Consider the following 19307-nt stretch of genomic DNA (forward strand, 5'->3'; position numbering starts at 1 on the left):
TTAGCAAAGCTTGCTACTAGACAGTGTGTGGTATTATAATCTTAAAATAAATCGTTACAAAAAGTAATTACAGAAGAAACAGCCAAGTAGCTGGGGAAAGGTACGCATCAAGGCACTGAAGAAGAAAATGAAGGACACGGAAGAAAGATTTAGACCAAGACAGACTGCAACAGTGCACAGTTGCAATCATTACTGTAACTTTCTACATTCAACAGGCTTTTGACAGTCTAAAGCAGCAGCTTACAGAAATCCTGAATTACAGTATTCTTGAGAAATCAGATTAACAGAAATCTACACACAAGCTTTATCACTGCTCTCCTGGTGTTAACCACCTTGTGATGCAGGGTACCACTCCCAGCAGAAGCAGTTGAACACGCACATGCAACTACCCCCCAGGCCGTTCACTGAAAAAAAACTCAGTAGCTTAAATCAAACTGTCTCCCGTGACCATTTAAGCGGACACTCCAGCTTTTGGCCCAAAGCAGCTGTGTGGCATTGGCAGATTTCACTTCAACGCCTAACTTCCTGAACAGAAGCAGTGCCATCAAAGTGCCACAACAACTTCAACTGTAAACAGCCTTCCAGAGTGAAAAAGCTATATAAGAGAGCAAAAACCTCAAGATGATGATGATACACACAAGTGTGCACATTAACACCAGAAACTCTCATTACTGGAGGCAGCAATGGCTTTAGCATTGAAGATGAAGTCAGAGGAATTGCATCAGGTGAAGAGACTGAGTTACGAGAACCACACAGAATGGGATAGACCTCATTACACTGGCCAAGAAGAGCCTAGAGAGAGTGAGAAATAAGACGCAAAAAGCAAAATACATAGTCTGATAACAACAAAATCCTCATCAGTGGACAGGAGAAAAAAAAAAAAAAGGAAAGTAGAAAAGGTGCACGTATCTCAAAGCATTAGCATTAAGGAATGCACATGGTAAGGATGAAAGCCATAAATCTATTTGGCAAAATTTGGAAAACTAAAGACATTCCAGTAGAAGTAGAGCCAGGATGTAAGAGACTATCATGCGGATAATACCACTTGAATCAGAACGTTGGTTAAGAAGAAAGCTGATGAACTGGAGATAGTGATGGAAGAAATGGCTCAAGAAACCCTGGTCTACAGATTAAAGTAGATATAGGAAAACACCTCTGATAACAAAGTACCACTCCAGAAGATTCAAGACAGATAGTTGCAAAGGTCTGAGCATGTCATGAACAAGCCTAGGAAGGTTATCACAAACACCAGCATGTACCAGAATGCAGGAAACAGGAACAGCAGGCAGACTGAAGATAGCTGAATAGATGCACTAAGGAGCAAAAAAAAAAAAAAAAAAAAAAACCACCAAAAAAAACCCCCAACCAAAACAAAACATGCCTTTCCAAGCAAAGCTACAAAGTCAATACAACTCCTCCTCCTGTGGCAGACCGAAGTGTCACCTTATGGATTTCGCTGAAGTTGTGACTTGAGTGTTACAATGCTGTCTCCAGTTCACAGTAACTATTTGGCAAAATACATTTATCTGCCAAAACCCATAACCCAACAGGTCGCCAAGTCCTGAGGACTCTGGGTACCCATTAATATCCTGTCAGCACTGGAATAATTTTGTTGTATCTGTTGTGATCTCAAACATGGAACAGAATGCAACTCTAGATCCTTGCCACCTATCAATGCTAATAAAAATGAGATCTGAAAAGCCACTACTCACAGCTGCCACTTTAGTGAGAAGCTACACACTTACAAAGTCTTCTTCCTCAAATTGCAACTGCTCTTTATCTTCCTTCCTCTCTTCCCTGGATTCAACAGGCAGCTTTTCTTGAAAGGTGGAACTTTTCCGAGAATGGAAGTTGCCATTCCAGTGGCGATGAACTCCAGTTCCTCCTCCACCACGCTGGTTCACACCGTCATGGCCCCGTGAGGGACCATGCCAGCCAGGCTGACCGCCAGAAAGCCCCACATGAGCTCCTTTAGAAACACCAGAATCTACAGAATCATGGCGGAGAAGGGACGGCTGATGCCAGCAGTCTAAACAAAAGGAGATAAGTATGCAAATAAAAAAGTCAACACAGCATGCAGAATACTGGAAATATCAGGTTGTTTTTCTTGTTGTTAAAAGTCAGTGTTCACTAAGTAACTACTAGGCTGAAATTATTAAGCTACTGTATGATTATATCAGAAAATAAACCAAGCTACACAATGCACATGTAGCTACCACAGAAACTCCTTAAGGCCTGAGCACATAGTGTGGAAGAAGAGAATAGCCAAGTTTCTTCAAGGATGTTTTGAAAAGGTATAGTTTTGGAAAGTGTTTTTTACATTCTGCAGAACCCTTCATTCTGTAGAATATTCCAAAATGTTTGCTCTCAGCAAACTCTCTCCTACTCACCTCCCGCAGTTCGGAGAGGCCCATTATTGAAAAATCCATCAGAAGAGTTGTGTCTCCTACGGCTCACCCCAAAGCGGCCCTCTCCCCGTGGAAGATGCTCTCCATGTTTCTCAAAGGTGGCTGCAGGGGACTGCAGAACGAGAAAGGTAATGTAATTAAGCACTCATTAGGGCACTCCAGGAGCTGCTGGTCCAACAGTGACATTTTGTTAATTGAAAAAAAAATCCCAAAACTCCACATTCCTGTACTAGTTTTCAATATAGCATCCATAACTGCATCACTTAGCCAATGGCATCAACTACCATGTGAACCCAATCAGGATGACACACAAATCAGTGTATCCTACACAGAAACAGAGAACCTAACACAGATTCCAAGGAATCTTTTAGTCTTCCTCTCTTTTATAAAAAATTCAGATGTTTGTTTTAAATACATCAAATAACCTGAAATTACTTTTGTATCCTCATATTTAAGTATGAAGGTGAAAACTGTATTCTTACTTGTTCATCAATATCGTCCATCATGATCTGCTTTGCTATTCAAATGCTTTTTTTCCACTGTCATGCACAAATACTGCAAATTGTTAGAGTTCTAAAAGAGACTTCCTGGGTCAAGCTAAGCTTCTTCTGGAACCAGTTTTAGAAAGAAGGTGACAAGTAAACCACCCTCATTTTAAGGTTGCAAAAAACTAATGAGTATTTCTGAGCTTGGAGTTAGAGCCCAAGGGCTAATCAATCTACTACTCAGCAAGGGACAGATTATTTTCATACATCAAACCCAAATTATATCCTGAATTATAAGTAAGTGGCAGCCCAAGTCTTGATCCCCACATATTCGGAGTAAATTCTTTAATGATTTTCTACCTAGGATTTCACTCAAGTCTCAACACAAAGACACTGAACTACTTTCATGTCTGAAAACAAAGACTGTTCCTCCTCTGAAATAAAAAGGATACATTTGTTGAAACAAAGTCAAAAATTATTTCCACCTTAGTAAGTTTCCAAAAGCCTTCTTTAAAAACAAAAGTTTAAATTAAACATTTTAAGTTCAATAAAACACCAGGACATTTTTTTTTTTGGCTTCTTACTCTTGTCATAGCTGTACAAAGTGGTGATCTGTATTAATGTTACCTTGGTTGACTGTGGCGTTGAGAAGTTAAGCCAGGCAGGAACAAAGTCATGCTGCGCCATTTAGGTCCAGTGTCTCCCTTCAATAAAATGAGGCATCAAACCTCATGGCCAGGATCTGTAAATGAAAAGAACATTCCCTGACTGTCATCTTTTGCAAACTGAAATAATAATACAATTTATTTCCAAAAGTTTGGCCTATACAAATAAGAGGGGAAAAGTGCTGTAGTTTTTCACATTACACATGTGAAAGGTTTTTTTTTTTCCTGCTGACATTGTTCCTCTGACCAAAACAGGTAAGAACTTAAGCATTCCCAGTTACTTTCTGTTTACAATTAAAACACCCACAAAATTCATAATAGGATGGGCGTGGAGGTGGGAACAAAAGAGAACAGCATACAAAAGCCACACAATGCACAGATGTGTAAAATCAAGACATGACAGAATTTGAGGTATATTCCTTCATTGCTCATCTCTGAGTTTACAAAGGGGTGATCACTGCATGTTTTATTCCAGAAGCTGTAAATCAAACATGACCAAACTGGTGATGACATTAGAGACAGAGAGCAGATCAGAGACCTGAAAGACAACCATATGCCAGCTCCTGCACCCCCAACTTAAAATTGTATCCAGGGCCACCAGCTTCCACACACCAGGTTATCCCCTAAGCCAAAACTGCTTTCACAGCTGAGAAACCAAACGGTTAGGACCAGCAAATAAAGTGGCTGCAGGTCTGTTTAACTGAATTCTGCCTTCCTGTGGAAGGTTCTCCAGTTTACCATTTTGCTTTATGCTTCAACTTTAGTATCTATGAAAAAGTCAACATTATATAAGCAAAGAAAAAAGTACATACGATCACTTACCCTGAGTTTGGCCTCTGCAGTTCAATGTCCTCAGTTGCTGTGCTTCAACGACCTTAGGGTTCCTTCCTTCTCCAGTATGTTCTAAGGCCAGCCTTGAGGCAATCGTGCGTCTCAAAGTGGAGCACGAGAGGCCGCACTTCGTGCCAACTGTGCCCTTCACCCCCTCAGCTGCTCATTTTAACCTCTCTTTACACTCTCACTACAAAAAAAAAATACCTAAGAAGGTAATTTGTATTTAAAAAAAAAGCCACGACCACGTTCACCTCATTAAATTTCCTCTGGTCGTGGTAGTACAGAAGTCAGCCTTTACATTACAAAAAGGTTTGTCAAGTCTGCATGACAACATTCAGAGCAACATCATGGTTAATACTGAACAGATACACTCAAGTCTGCTGGATAATTCATGATCTGCAGCAGATCAACCTGAACACTCTGGAAAAAGGACAACGTTACATAAAAACGTTTGCCCCAAATGCTGAGATCTAAACAAGAAGCATCTGCCCAAGCACTCTTAAAATATAAACTTCATTTTTATCACATACATCTGCTAAAAAAAGGTATAGTATTAAAAAAAATGAACGTTAGGATATACTCTGGTCTTCACGTGATGTGGTTAATGCTCCACAGAGCTAAGTACTACTTGATATAAAGCTCAAAAGCGGGCACAAATGTTTATCACCCTGTTTTTCACCATTTACATGCTGAAACATAAGTCACATGAACAAAAAAATGCCAGGTCCAAAAATAATCTCTTCTACTCTATTTTTTTGTAGACCGGGTGCTGCTTTTAAAGGGACACAATTATTTCACAAGAGCCTCTTGTTCTACAGTGGAGAGTTCACTTCTGGGTCATAGTCCTCTTCCATCAAAGAGGTGAGACAGGAACTGTAGTCGCTATAAAAAACAAACAAAACCTCATCAATAGGAGCAGCATAAACATGACAAAGCATGACTAGAGAGAAGAACAGAAAGAGAAATTGAGCAACTATAGTGCAAGAGCCAAAAGCTATTTGATCTCTGAACAAAGCAAAATCTGAAATAATCTAATGTTAAAAAAAAATCCCTGAAAAGGGCATTTCTGCTTTTAAATGATCACTTCCCAGATATAGTTTACAAAAGGGCAATACAAACAAGTTGAATCAGAATAAAGGGAAGAGTTGAGAAACTGTCTGCAGCTGATGAAAGGGATTCCGCACTTCATAGCAATTTAAAAACCTGCTACTAAAATAATAATGAGACTCTAGGCCACACGTAGGCTTGGCCATTCCACGTGCCTCATCTTCTCTACATGTCTACATCATTCCTCGTTGGCTCCAATACAGTGAGACTCCTCTCTCTTGAGAGACTCATTATACTAATACATCCAGTATTCCATTAACTCCTCCACAGAAAATACCACCACAAAAAAAGAAAAAAAACCAAAAAAAACCCAAAAAAACCTGAGTTTTTCTGCTATGGCCTCTTTTTCCTTGAACCATCTTATGTAACCAGAAGCAAACAGATAGGTTTACTGCTCCTGAGATACCTGAAAAGTTTTATTACTGTTTTGATGCCATCAGCTGTTTCTCAGGATCCCTTTAGGCACGCCTTATTACGCCTGCGTATTTGACTTATCAGAGTTTGTTTTCCTTGTTTGGATATGGTTTCATTCCTTGATCCGTTTTGGTTTTCACTACTCTTCTTAGGCCATTCTTTACTCTAAGCATGTGTATTTTTTTTTTTTTTGGAAGTTTTTAAGATGGTTTTGATAGAGGCTCAAAATAAATACACATAGGGAACAGTAAAAAAATCACCATCTTTTTATCCTCTGGGTCATTCCCTTTAATAAACCCCTCTCACTTTATTATCATTTCTTTCTTCCTGGAACTAGATGTTATTGTTGTGTAAGGGAGTTTGGAAAGAGGGAAATATTTTTGCAACTAAGCTGTAAGCCATTATCACATTTCTGAAGGGAGAGTAACAACAAGCAGCCTCACAACCCTTACAAGCTACCAGCCAAGATGAGGCCAAACCAGAGAGGACATGGCCATACACAATACTGACCCGGGAACTTTCTGAGCATCCCACCCCGTACAACAAAGCTAGTAAGGGTCCTATGCTGCAAACAACAAAGGTGCTAATCTATCAACACCTGTTTTTATATTAAAGGGTAATTTTTCAGTGCGTATAGGGACATCCTGGAACACCTCCTGCAGGCAGAACAGCCTTCCCACCATGCTGAACTCAGCACTGCTACAGAACTCCTTTAGATGTGACCTTCTGAGGCTGCTACCAAATGTTCAAATTGTAAGTAGAAGATAAAACGGTGACAAAGTCAATGCACTTGACTATAATTAAACAAGATTAATTACCTTCTGAATAAATACACTTTTCAGAACAAACTGTATAGCAATTAAGCCAAACTATTGACAAAAGTAATATAATTTAAGAAGTTGATTTAATGAACCTTGAGAACTATTCAGAACAATCTGAAACAGACCCAAACAGAGCAAAGCCCACACAGAACTGTTCTCTGGATTTAAGGGAATCTAAATAAACACCACAGAATTACAGTTTTGAAGTAGGAACTACGTCTGAGTACACAACAAAAATAAAAAGACCACAGAAGTACAATACCCAGGTTCCACTAAAAGGCTCCCAGTACCTTTGGCAAAGGAAACCGAAAAGGAAAGCATATCAACAGCTTGCAAAACTTGGGTCGCTGCAAGGCATCTTTTTATATTTCAGCAGAACCAAAACCAAAGTGAAGCTCTTTGCCAGATTCCAACTACCAATTCAGAAAAGACCTTGCAGAAGATTCAGGTCTCCTAAACTGCTATTTTGATATCACTCGTAGTATTAGTGACCTGGGCAGTTCACTAAGGAGCGCTATCCACCATGCACACAGACAGTCTAGTGCAACTCCTAAGACAGGACATTTTTGACTGATGTCCAAATCTTGTAAGCATCATGCTTGCACAGTTAGCATAAACCAGGCACTGCTGATCAGAAAACTTTACACTTGTTAAAGGAATGATCTCCACATCATCTCAAATCTTCTATCAAGTGTTTTGATACTTCTGTAACCTTTATTCTGAAACAATCTCACTTTTGGGTGTCATAGTTACTGGCAGGCTCTGTGTTGAGGTTGCGGCAAATTAAAGCAAGAGGCTTAAATTAGTCTCCACTCCTCTTCAAGTAGTGTAAGAAAGGCACACTTCAGATAGTAAATTCAAAGTAAGGTGTTGAGTCCTTCCAAAGTTGTTTCCTGGCATGAGCGAGGTATGAAGGCTATATGCCAACAAACCGTGTGCCGACACACCCTGCAGCTGGCTGCTTATTTCAACAGGCACATACACTGCTCTTCAATCATCATCTTCCTGTGCACGTACAATCACAAAAAGAACAAGGTATGTGACATTAAAATGCAGTATTTTCTTTTTGCTAAAGCAAAAAATCCTTGCTGTTAAATGAAATGTTGTAAATTATATTACTACTGAAACCATTCAGTCTCCAGGATTAGCCCACATGCTAAGTTTTATAGCCTCCTCACCCACACGTTCTGAATCCTGGCCAACATTACACCTTCCACCTACGCAAGACCACTTCCCATGACCTATGCTACCCATACTACTGACAACAGTAGTATCACAAAATCATAATGGGCAAGACCCAAAGTCTATAACAATTACCTTCTCTAACACCAACAGACAATAGATCTTAAGAAAAAGCACAAGAACAAGAGCAAATAGCATCAGGGCTCCCAGGATACTTTTTCTCAGACTTTTAAGCCAGAGTTGGTGTTATAGTTTATTACCAATTAGTGCTTCTATGTAAACGTGTGCCTGACAACATTCTATTCAGTTTTCCATGATGCTCATGATTTTTTACATGATCTATGTACCGCTCAAGTCACCTCTCTTCCAAGCTAAGTCAGACTACCTGTGAAAGCTTTCCTAGCCTTTACCATATCTTTTAGCTATAAGGTAACCAAAAATGCATAAAACACCTAAGATCTGGGAGCACAACCAATTTACACAGTGGTAAAATTGTGCATTTTTTAACTTTTCTTCCTAATATCTAAACATTGTTTCTTTTTTTTTTTTTGATTACTACACAGAAATGAAATGACCTTTGCCAACTACTCAATAACGAACAGAGTGAAGAGATTCCTCAAAGTACACGTGGGGTTTGCTTTTCTCTGGTCAGGCACACGAACACGTGTGTGGAACAAACACTCAGGCATTCCCTGAAGGCAAAGTTTTCAATTCTTCTCATATTGCATTTACATTTCAGTCAAACTGGTCTCTGTTTCACTATGGAAAACAGCAAGGACAAAGATCATCCCCAGTAGCCACTCCCAGTTCCAGGAAAAAAGCAAACGAAAGTGCTCGTCAATGCAAATTCAATTAATGCTGTCTCTCCTTTTAAATGAGCTCAAGTTTTAATTATTTCTGGAAATACAAATCAGAAAAAGAGAAAATAACAGTATCACTAAATGAGATGTTCTATAAAGACATACCTCCTTCCAGAGCAAGGAAATCTGCATTAATGAGCTTTGGTGAAGAAAACAGGTTGTCTGTCAAATACCCCAAAATAATATTTCACTGATCAAAACGAAGTTGTCTTTGGCAAGTAATATAAGTATTATTAAACTATAAGTAAAATTAAACTCTGTATTAGCACTTGTGTTCCACTTGTTAACAGTTCTAATTATCCTTTTTAAAAAAGTAAATTACAATTTTGCATTATTTTAACTGTTACTTCATAGCAACCTCTGTTCGTAAGTTTTTGTTGTTACAAAAGTAATTATTTCCCTTGGTAAATGCTTGAGTTTCACACCTAAATATCCTTCACCACGTCATTTAACACACAAGTGGAAGAAGTTATATTTATCACCGAGTCAAGATAAAATTGTCAGATGCTCTTTTATATGACGAGATTTCACTGTGTATTTGTCTAAACAAATATTTTAAAGTTGCCGTGAAAATGGAAGGAATATACAAGCATACTGCATTTAAAGAGGCACAGACAGGACAAATTCCCATCCTCTAACACACCACTCAAAGTACTCTTGCTGTGCTGCAGTTGAATACAGTTGCCTAGTTGTTTTAATCCTTCTGTTAACTTTCATTTCTACTGCAAATATAGACTTGATCAGAGTTAATCTCTAAACCAGAGAGAACTCCTAAAGCTTTGATTCTCAAGCTGAGCTTTCCAGATGTACCCGAGAGCAGGAACCAAGGAGGTATTCAATATGTAAAGACTATACTGACCAGAACTTAAGAGTAGAGAGACAAGCCAACCGAAGCCATCGAGCTATGAAACTGCTCACTGGAAATGGATCAAAATGTTTCAAAGTCCTAAGAAAATGCACAGATTAGCCTTATGAGCAGTTCATTCTTCCTGTTACTTCCTCTTCCATCTCCTGCCTCAGCCTACAAAACTGCAGAAGCCCAATGGGAAGCAAAATCTGCCCTGAAATAGAAGATCGCCTGCCGTGCCACGCTGTTCTAGCACACAGCCTCTCTGGGAGTACCTGGCACCAGGGCTTCTACCTTTGGTCACATTATGTACTGCAGTGCACATTTTGAAATGGACACGTTTTACTGGATGCTTTTTCTGCCTCAATGTTCCTCACAAAACTCCTCAGGTCCTTTCACCTCTGCTGTCTACCCAGTATCCCATTAATTACATTAATTCCGTCTATCACCTCCTGCAACAGCAAACCACAAAGACTTGAAGCCTCTAGCGCAAAACCAGCATAAAAGTAAACTTTTACCCTTCATTATACACTTATTAATCCAACTAATAGCAGCTGTAAAAGGTCACAAGGACAACATCTGTCTATCCTTGCTACAATTTCAGTTCACTTCACTGCATTTCTATGTATTTCTCTAAATAGAACATGTTTACTTTAAAAAAGTAAAGATTTGTTTTTCTAACTGGCCAACTCAATTGGGATTTCAGTAATATTCCTAAAGATCAGATGTCAGCTGGGTTGCAAAAGCATTCAGAAAAATTAATGAACAATTTAATGGATGCATAAGGCAGAACAGAATTTACTTCTCTCATCAGTTTTCTTTCTGTGCAGCTCTTTTAAAGTTATTTAATCAAGCAGATATGCCTAAACATACAAAACAGACCTTTCCACTTAGCTACTTTTCAGAGTGTCATTTAAGAGATGTATGTTAGTTTATGCTAAAGAATTAATACCATATGCAGTCACTAAAATATGATCTCTTTCTAACAACTTTTGATTAATCCCACACATTCACAGAACTAGCAAGTCACAGCCTGGAGCCCAACCTACGAGGAGTCAAAAGCATGCTACTGATTTCCTTAATGATATCAAAAACCACAAATAAAATTTCATTATTCTGTTTTCCACAAAAGCAGACACAGCTTGGTCTTACTATTATTAGAAACATTTTATTGAGTATGATAATAATATTTGGGCACATAGCCCTTTTAAAATAACGTAATTATAAATCTTGCTTCAACCTCACATGCATTATTAGGCCTTACTATAAAAGACACAAGTGCAGCATTACTACTTCCAGAGCTGTCCTAACAACTGGTGAGCTACGTCTTCTCAAGTTGAGATTGTTTATTTGCAGTTAACAGCATGTTCACCTACATAAAGTATCTACAAAACAAACTTACTTCCATTTTGCTTTCAGCTTCCATTAATACAGTTGTCTAGACACACCTTCAGCCTGTCTACACGACTGAAACACGGCTACCTGCTGAGAGGACAAATGTAGATGTTCCAGAACGGCATGTACAACTGGTAGCGCTCACACACCTGAGGTACTACACGCCAGAGTAACTTCGGCCATTGTTACTTCTTTCTTTTCATTATATCAAATAGCTAGACCCTCAAAATGGTTACTCGAACATAAAGGACAGTTCTATTAAGTAAAAATACTGCAGAAAACATTAAGTTGTATCTAGCTGCTGAAAAAAATACAGCATCTGAAAATACAAAGCACTCAAACCAAATTTTCTAGAATTATGGAAACATGAGCCCATTAAAACACTAAATAACAGATTAACATGTTAATCATGTACCAAACCAAAATCTTCCCAGATACAGATACTAAAAAAAAGCTTGGTTGTGAGAACCAGCTATTATTGAAAGATTAACACCTTGTTTTTCAAGTTTAAAGTAAATTAATCCATCTTGCAGAATCATCAAAATTGTTTTATGTTCTAGAAACAACACTGAAAATCTATACATTCCAGGATGAAAACATGCCAGAAGCTTGTCCATACAAAAGTTTTTCTAGAGTAACAAGCTGAGGGTGGGGGAAAATCATTAACTGTTATGTACCTGACCACTTTTGCAAACCAGATGACTAACTTCAATGAACTGAAAACAGGTTAAGAAAGGTCCACACGGACACACCTATGTGGTAAAACCCTTTTCTCTATTGACAGTCCTCCCACTGGCATCTCATACCGTACTGCTTCACAAACAACCTGTCCATTTACCTGCTTACTTTCCACTTCTCTAAGGTCACACTGACCCAATCCCATCTCCTTCAAACTTTCTGTAATGAATGTATGCACCCACCCAACCACACACCCTGCAAAGTCTTAGCACCCTGGTCTTGTGAATACATACTGACATCTAGAATGCAGCAAGGTCCAGGTAAGCAGATTTTTTTTTCTTTCTTAACAGCAATCAAAGATACAAGGGCATACAAGAGTGATATAACCAAATCACACAGAAAAGCCACTTCTAGGACCACGACATAGGAAAGATTCTCCATCAAATAAGAAAACCCTGTTGACAAAAACTTCACCTTTAGCAATACTATTGACCAACTGATGCCTGCCCTTCCAGCCCCAGCTGATAAAAGTTTCCGCCAGTGAGGCTACCACCACATCACTACTGGGTCAACAGTATCAGGTGCACTGAGAAGACCACAGACCTGAAAGACAGCAAGCCTGTCTTCGGAAGCAAGCTGTACTTTGGACAAACAATTTTGTGAAAGAAGATATCTGGGGTACTTCTACAGAAGCCTGTGTAAGATAAGGCTCTGAACCTCAGCCAGCAAGTATTATACATTGCAACTGAACCGTTCCAGTGAGTTTTGATGAGCTTACTCAGAGTATCAAAATAGGACCGTTTTAAGCATGTAAAATCTAAAAGGCTCAACTCCTTATAAACACAGAATAGGGACAGCACAGACTTTCAAGATACTATGGCTACCGACAATTATTCCTGGATGTTTTATACTGTACAGCCACTGGCAATACTGTCATCCCTTCCGCCTCTCTCCTCTGTCACTTGAGACTCCACTTCGCTCTAAAGTCCCTCTAACAGTCTTCAGTATTGTTTACGCTAGAGAACTGCGGTATTTACCTGAAATACTAAAACTTGCTCGCTGCTCTGCCCTACTGCAGGGAGCAAGGCTCCAGTAAGTAATACATCTCTACTATACAAGTGTATCTATTGCCACTACTGATACAAAACAAACAAACATATTTTAAATAGTATTAGGCTTTAAATATGAACAATGTTCTGAACTTTCAACCAGCTTTAACATTTTATTAAATAAAGTATTTCAAATCTGGAGAAGGTATTCTGCTAATTTTAATCAAATTCAAAGGTCTTTTTAGCTCTTGAACGGAACAAAACCAAACATCTATCTTGTAGTGCACTTTGATCTACAGACCTTTTGAGCGTATCTGAGGTCAAGATAAGGCTCTGTTCTGCCCTCAGTCTTACAAAGCACAACACCTTGTCACGGCTGCCTTTAAAGGTATCACCCAAAACCACACAACAAAACTAGTGAAATAGCAATGAAGAGCCTACCTGCATGGTCTGCCCAAAGCCTTAATGAACAAAGTCACTTCTACTGCTCAGTAGCATACACCAGGATAATGTTCCCCATCATAAGGAAAGAATTGCAAATATGTAATTACTGGCTTATCCCGGCTGCATACTACATACCTCCTGCCTACCTGTCCTCCACAGATGTACACAGAGCCCAAGCAGAAGTGAAGTAAGGAGTTTTCCAGTACCTTAAAAAAAAAAAAAAAAAAAAAAAAGGTAATGGGATGGGTGTTTCCCATTTAGGGTATTTTATAACCAAGTATTTTACCACCATTACTATCACTACTATATCACATTTACATTTAAATATATTCCATTTGGAGCAGAGGAAAACATATTTCCTTTGGAAAAGAGCATCAAACGCAACCAGACTATTTATGAAATATTTGTGTCAAGACAAGAGAGACTGTAAATCAAGTACAGGGAAGTACAGATCTGCATTCCAGATGAAGGATAAGAGAGTAGAAGGCATGTCACTTGCAAAGAGGAAAGAGAATTGAGAGTCAACAAAACAGAGAAAGACATTCAGAAGTAAGAGAACATTCTCCTAAATATTATTATAGTAATTCCTCCCCTTGATGCCATTATCCCAGCCCTATGAGACCAGTACTACAAACTGGAAAGGGCAGTACATTTCAGTTAAAGCTACTTCCCACCCAAGACAACAGGCCAAGACTGGGGGACTAATGCTACCCTCTCTATCTGTCCCTCCACTTGGATTATTTCCAAACCATTTTAACTCAATATCAGGAAAATATGAAGAAACTTCACATTTATTTGTGACTAGGACACAACAAAGACATTCACTCAGCACTTTTCAGCATGTGTACAACACCTGCATTACAGTCTGTAAAGTTCACATTGTCTGCTATGTTTTTCATTCCATTAGCTTAAAACTTTCAGCACTTTCTCTAATTAAGAAAGTATTATCAAACACCAATGCAGAAAAAACACTGAAGACAATTCAGTTTAAAACAAGTCCTATACATATAAAACAAGCTGCACAAATAATAAATATTCCATTTGTTTGGTCTCTGGCTCAGAGAAAAAAAAGAAAAAAAAAAAAAAAGAGGAACAAGCGATCCCTAAATCCTGTGATCTGATGATTTGCTGCAGCTGGCAGATATATCTTCCTCGGATGTTCACAGGGCTTTGGTGGAGTGCTCTCTATCATCTAGTCTCTGAAACTCTTCGAGATAAAACAAAGCAAGAACCTATGGACAAGGTTTTGTCCAGCTGGTTTGAGCTTGATCTTTAGATGTTGCAGAGATTTTTTTGTGCTGTCATTCTGCAGGTACACTGTGCAGGCCAAGAGTCAAACTATGTAATTCTTCTATCCTAGTGTCCTACAATGAACTAGGGAATACTAGGAAAACATCTAGGGGGAAAAAATAAAAAGAAAAATATCTTCAGAAGTTGCACAGTTCATAATTTAAAAGATTTTAGCTCTACCCTCTCCCATCAGTTGTCTTTGAAAATAAAGTAAGCAACACCTCCCTCTACCAATTTGTAGAGTGACCTGCAGGCTGCAGGGGTCCAAAAATTAATCCTAAGATGTCTCAAAAAGTATAAGAAAAACACGTTTGTTACCAGCAGACTGGAATTTATTATGCAGCTATTCATACCTCCACTGGAATATTTTTTTGGGAGTTGTAAATCAAAATAGATTAGCATACCAGCATTCTCCAGCATATCTCTACAATCTGTTTTGGTTATTCTTACGGTTTGAAAACCTGTCCCCGCACCTAATGCCTAACCTAAATACGCTCCGCTGCAATTTCAACCCGTAACTACTTGCCAGTACTTCAGTATTGCCTGACTGAAAGGCAACCTTAGCAAGTGGCAGGGAGTTTTTTGGGGGAGGTCAAGGGGGAAACTCCATAGACCACCCTGCATTCCAGCACCGTTTGGCAGCAGAAAAAGGATGTAGTAACACACACTGGGATCAAATATAGTCACATTTTTAAAAAACAACCAACTTTCCCCCAACCACTCAAATTTTACTGTTGAAGCTGTAAGCTTTTAAGTTCAAAGCACTGATGATGAAAAAACTGATGTGACCCACCTACCAAGCACGACAGCTTGCAGGCAGTGACAGGATGTCAGAGTTAGCTCCCAGTTACACCTGCAGGTAACTTTTAAGCTGCTTTATGGATCACCTGCTGATGTCTGATGAAACCATTCTAGAGCTAAACAAGCAATTTTTTTCTCCCCAATCCACACGCAAGGGTGTTCTCTTTTACAGACTTTGTTATCTTCTTTACAGATCTTGTTACCTGGCCATAACTTTCCCAAGCTCTGCCTTTTTCTAGATGTTGTGAGGGGAAGTGCTCCTCAACACTTATCAGTATTCTGGAACTTTCCCCCTCCCACAGGCTCTCAGTTCCCTAAATACTGTAGGATACATTCCATGAGGCTCAGCCAAGTTGAAGACATTAAAGTCATCATTAACCTGTTTCTCTGCTTTAACTAGAGTTCAAAGTAGACGAAAGAAAGTTTTCCCAAACTAACAGTCAAAATCATAACACACTCAACATTTTCAGGGTGAGAGAGTTCCCTTGCAGAATTTTTTTTAAGATTAGCATCAAAGGTCTTTTCAGACCTCACGTGAATCCTGATTAATCTCTTGATGATGGATGACGCATTGGAACACAATGGCGCAGCACTCCTTTCTGCTGAAAGCTGGAGACCTGTTGTAATGTTTACCATACAAATTCACCAGCAACTTTGTGAATATCAATAATTTCCGTGCCCAGAGTAAGACCATATACCTCTGTGGCAAACTCAGTCCTTTATTTACAAGTTAATTGTTCATCACAAACTGAAGATCACAAAATTACAAGAGAGTGATGACCACCGCCACATGCTCTGTATATTGCAACTACACTATGAGGGTCATAACTACACAGACACCCCAGAAAGCAGTCCCTGCACCACTAAACTTCCATCCCCGCTGCCAGTCATTCTTAGCCATACCACTATCCACCTTGACACTTATTATCTACTTGAACCTAGAGCAAATGCTGAAAATAAAACTGCTCCAAGAGAAATTTAAAATTCTTCATTTCTTCTGTATTGGAAAAAGGGGATTCCTAATATCAAGGACATGCATTTAGACTGCATTACACACACACACATCTTTGCTCATTAAGAATCACCACCATCACACCATGAAGCTGTGATGCTCCTTCCAGGGTAGAAGATAAAACTACGATAACACTGAACTGGAAGTGATCACAAAATTCAAGGAGAGAGGGTGGGGGGGAGTGCGGGGGAAGACATTGGCATTTTTTGCTAGAATGACTTCAAATCCTAGAACTTCAGTAGCTCCTGGTGAACTCACTCGTGTACAACAGTCCCTGAGGCACAAGGTCATACACTGCAAAATATTTGTTTCTGACCATCATTTATTGCAGAAAACCTCAGTTATGTTTGGATACACTGGTTCAAAGGAGTTTTGTTAAGCCAGACCTTGGAAGTGCAACTATTTCAGATTAGTCATTTTATGGAACTCCACATACCAACACTTTGCAAGGTCTTTTTGCTGTTTAATTACAGAATGCTCTGAAAAGCATAAAGTGTTAAAATTCTTCTTCCGATGCTTCTGAAGGCCAGCTACAGAAAGTAGGAACTGAAATAGTTAAACAGACTTTAATCAAGAAATTCCAGTTTGGAGTGATACAGCCTGATAACTAACACGTATGATTAATTTAACCAATATGCTTCCCTTCCCACTTACTGTCATGCTAATGGCCCTGTCTAACCTAGAATTTTTAGGTCTGCACAGTGTTTGCACATACATGTATGGGGCGGTGGATACTTAGCCACTATCAATCTCTACCTAAATGCACTCCCAAAAATGTAAATTTATCTTCTGACCATATAGTAACTCATTAAAGTTTGGCACATTTTCACAGGAACATATTAACTTACAGAACACAAGTTAAACAACATCCTGGCATTCATGGAATATTCTAAGCAGGACCACGTTTCTGCCAACTTCACTGCTTTTCATCAAATCTGACAAGGAGAACATGCACTTCAATTACTCCTACTGTAACGAAAGCCACATATGATTTAGTTGGTATCCTGGTCACTACGTAAGTAAAATGTCTACTTATATTGTTGTGTCAGCAGAATAAGATCTAAACCACTCCTGCCTCTAACAAATAAATTAACATAAAACTTAAAAATCACAAACAAACTTCCTGGTACACACACTACCTCACCAACTGCAAAATTCAGTAACTATGACCTTTCCCTGGGTAAGTTACAGCAACAGTCATTTCGTGGTTGTTTTTACAAAGCCATAAGAAAAAGCTGTATCCATGCAAGAGCAGCCAGCACTTTACTGAAGAGAGGTGCTTTATGTTTCAGCTCTACTGAACAGTCAGCCCTTTTCCAATCTGTTCATACAGACAAACAAAGCACGCCCTGAAGTACACTTCACAACCAAATCAATTCAGCAGCTACACAACTAACTTCAAACATCTCGTACCACCGAAATCAAAATTTAAAAAGCAACTTTAACTCTTGAGCCAATAGTTTTTGTTCACTTAGCAAAGACACGAACTACATAATCTGACACCCCACGCTCCTGAAGTAATGCACAGATCCAACCATAGTATTTTTCTCTACTGAAAACAAAGTGGTCACATCTGTGAGACAAGGTGACCATACCTCGCAAAATGTTCTTAAAGTAAAGTATTTTTCCTAACAAGTCAGAAAGTGGGCACTTCCACTTGATTTATTATATATCACATCTGCATTCTGCTCCTCTTATTTCTGAGACATCCATAGAAAAAAAAACAGGATTTTTTTTTAAATGCCATCTGTTCCTTGCATATTTTCCCTTTAAGTCCTAGTACAATAACTGCAATGGAAACTTCTGTGTCATATAGGATTAAGACTACAAACCAGCTGAATAGAAAATGCAGAGGCTGCACTTCCCTACAAATGGCTGCAAAAAAGAAAAAAAAATTTTAAAAGATTAAAAAAGGGAGGAAGTATATCACCTGAAGCTTTTCTATTCTAAACACAAAACTTCAAGAAGTTATTCTTTAGGTGCTTCTCTCTAGAAATGATCAGAAAGAATAAGAGAGGGAAAACTGGTCTCCTTCAACCTGGTGATCTTATTTCTTCCTGCCACTGCTCTACACCTGTTTCCTTCCTGAGTCAGAGACTATAAGTTTGAAATACCGGTCTCTAAATGGATGAGCACGGGGAACCTTTCACTGAAATACCAGCCATATTCATTTATGAAACAACATTTGCATAAGCTTTTTCCATAACCACCTAACATTTTTATAGAAGCAATGTCAACTCCACATTAAACTCAGCTTTGATGGCTCTTAAATTATCTCAGCTGTTTCCTCATCTCCATATCCCCCTTTGCTGTTTCCATACTTTGCTCAGTCACTTGCAAGGTTTCAGAGTATTATCAACATTACTAACACTTGTGTCACTCAGACCTCGGGGGCGGGGAAAGGAAGGCTGACTTACCTGGTCATGTTAACATAAAAAGATCTTTAAGCAATGCTCTTAAACGATTCTACCATTACCTGCAAGGATTTAAATAGCGACTGCTCCTCTAAAGCTGTTTAAAAACTCGTAACTTGTGCAGACACCCACTAACTGCTCTAAAATCGTTCCAAAGCGGCTCATTACTAAACTGAGTTTAATTCAAGGTCTTAAACGGATCTTTGAAATGCTAGGTGTGAACACAGCTGCTCTGATCAAGTCCAGTTACAGCCGTTTAAGTTAAACCCTGGGGGAGCTCAGGCCAAAACACACCGGTCACACAGAAGTAACTTTCACGACGGGAAAAGCCACCTCACTCTCAGGCCAGGCGCTATTTTCTGTATGAGCGGCTAACGAGGGGCACCTGACAAACCCCCCAGACCCCGCGTTCCCCGGCCCCCCGCGCCGCTCGGCCGGGGCGGGGGCCGGCAGCGGGCTGGGGAAGCCCAGGCTGGGCTGCCCGCAGCACACGTGTCACTGCCCGGCACCGACCGCCCCCTCCCGCCGGGGGCTGCCGGAAACGGGCGGCAGTGAATCCCGCAGAGCCGAAGGGAAAGGGCCCGGGCCAGCACGGCTCACC

General features: G+C 39.5%; 1 protein-coding gene across 3 annotated transcripts in view; it reads right to left on the minus strand.

Annotated features, from left to right (window-relative positions):
- GPBP1L1 (GC-rich promoter binding protein 1 like 1) overlaps window positions 1-19307 on the minus strand; it is a 33476-nt gene that overhangs the window by 13405 nt on the left and 764 nt on the right. Inside the window, exons 2-6 of one of the 3 annotated variants that reach the window (XM_086752978.1) lie at window positions 13325-13395; window positions 4381-5274; window positions 3521-3635; window positions 2391-2520; window positions 1746-2029 (exon numbers count right to left, since the gene is read on the minus strand). In XM_086752978.1, coding sequence (XP_086609104.1) covers window positions 1746-2029; window positions 2391-2520; window positions 3521-3580 — 474 coding nt within the window. In that variant the 5' untranslated portion in view covers window positions 3581-3635; window positions 4381-5274; window positions 13325-13395. Of the gene's footprint in view, window positions 1-1745; window positions 2030-2390; window positions 2521-3520; window positions 3636-4380; window positions 5275-13324; window positions 13396-19307 lie in introns of those variants that run through there. The other 2 variants (XM_086752979.1, XM_086752977.1) reach the window with 2 other exon arrangements.

The sequence above is a fragment of the Chlamydotis macqueenii genome, chromosome 8 (genome assembly GCF_036417535.1).
Source record: "Chlamydotis macqueenii isolate bChlMac1 chromosome 8, bChlMac1.mat, whole genome shotgun sequence".
In the NCBI taxonomy this organism is placed as follows: domain Eukaryota; kingdom Metazoa; phylum Chordata; class Aves; order Otidiformes; family Otididae; genus Chlamydotis; species Chlamydotis macqueenii.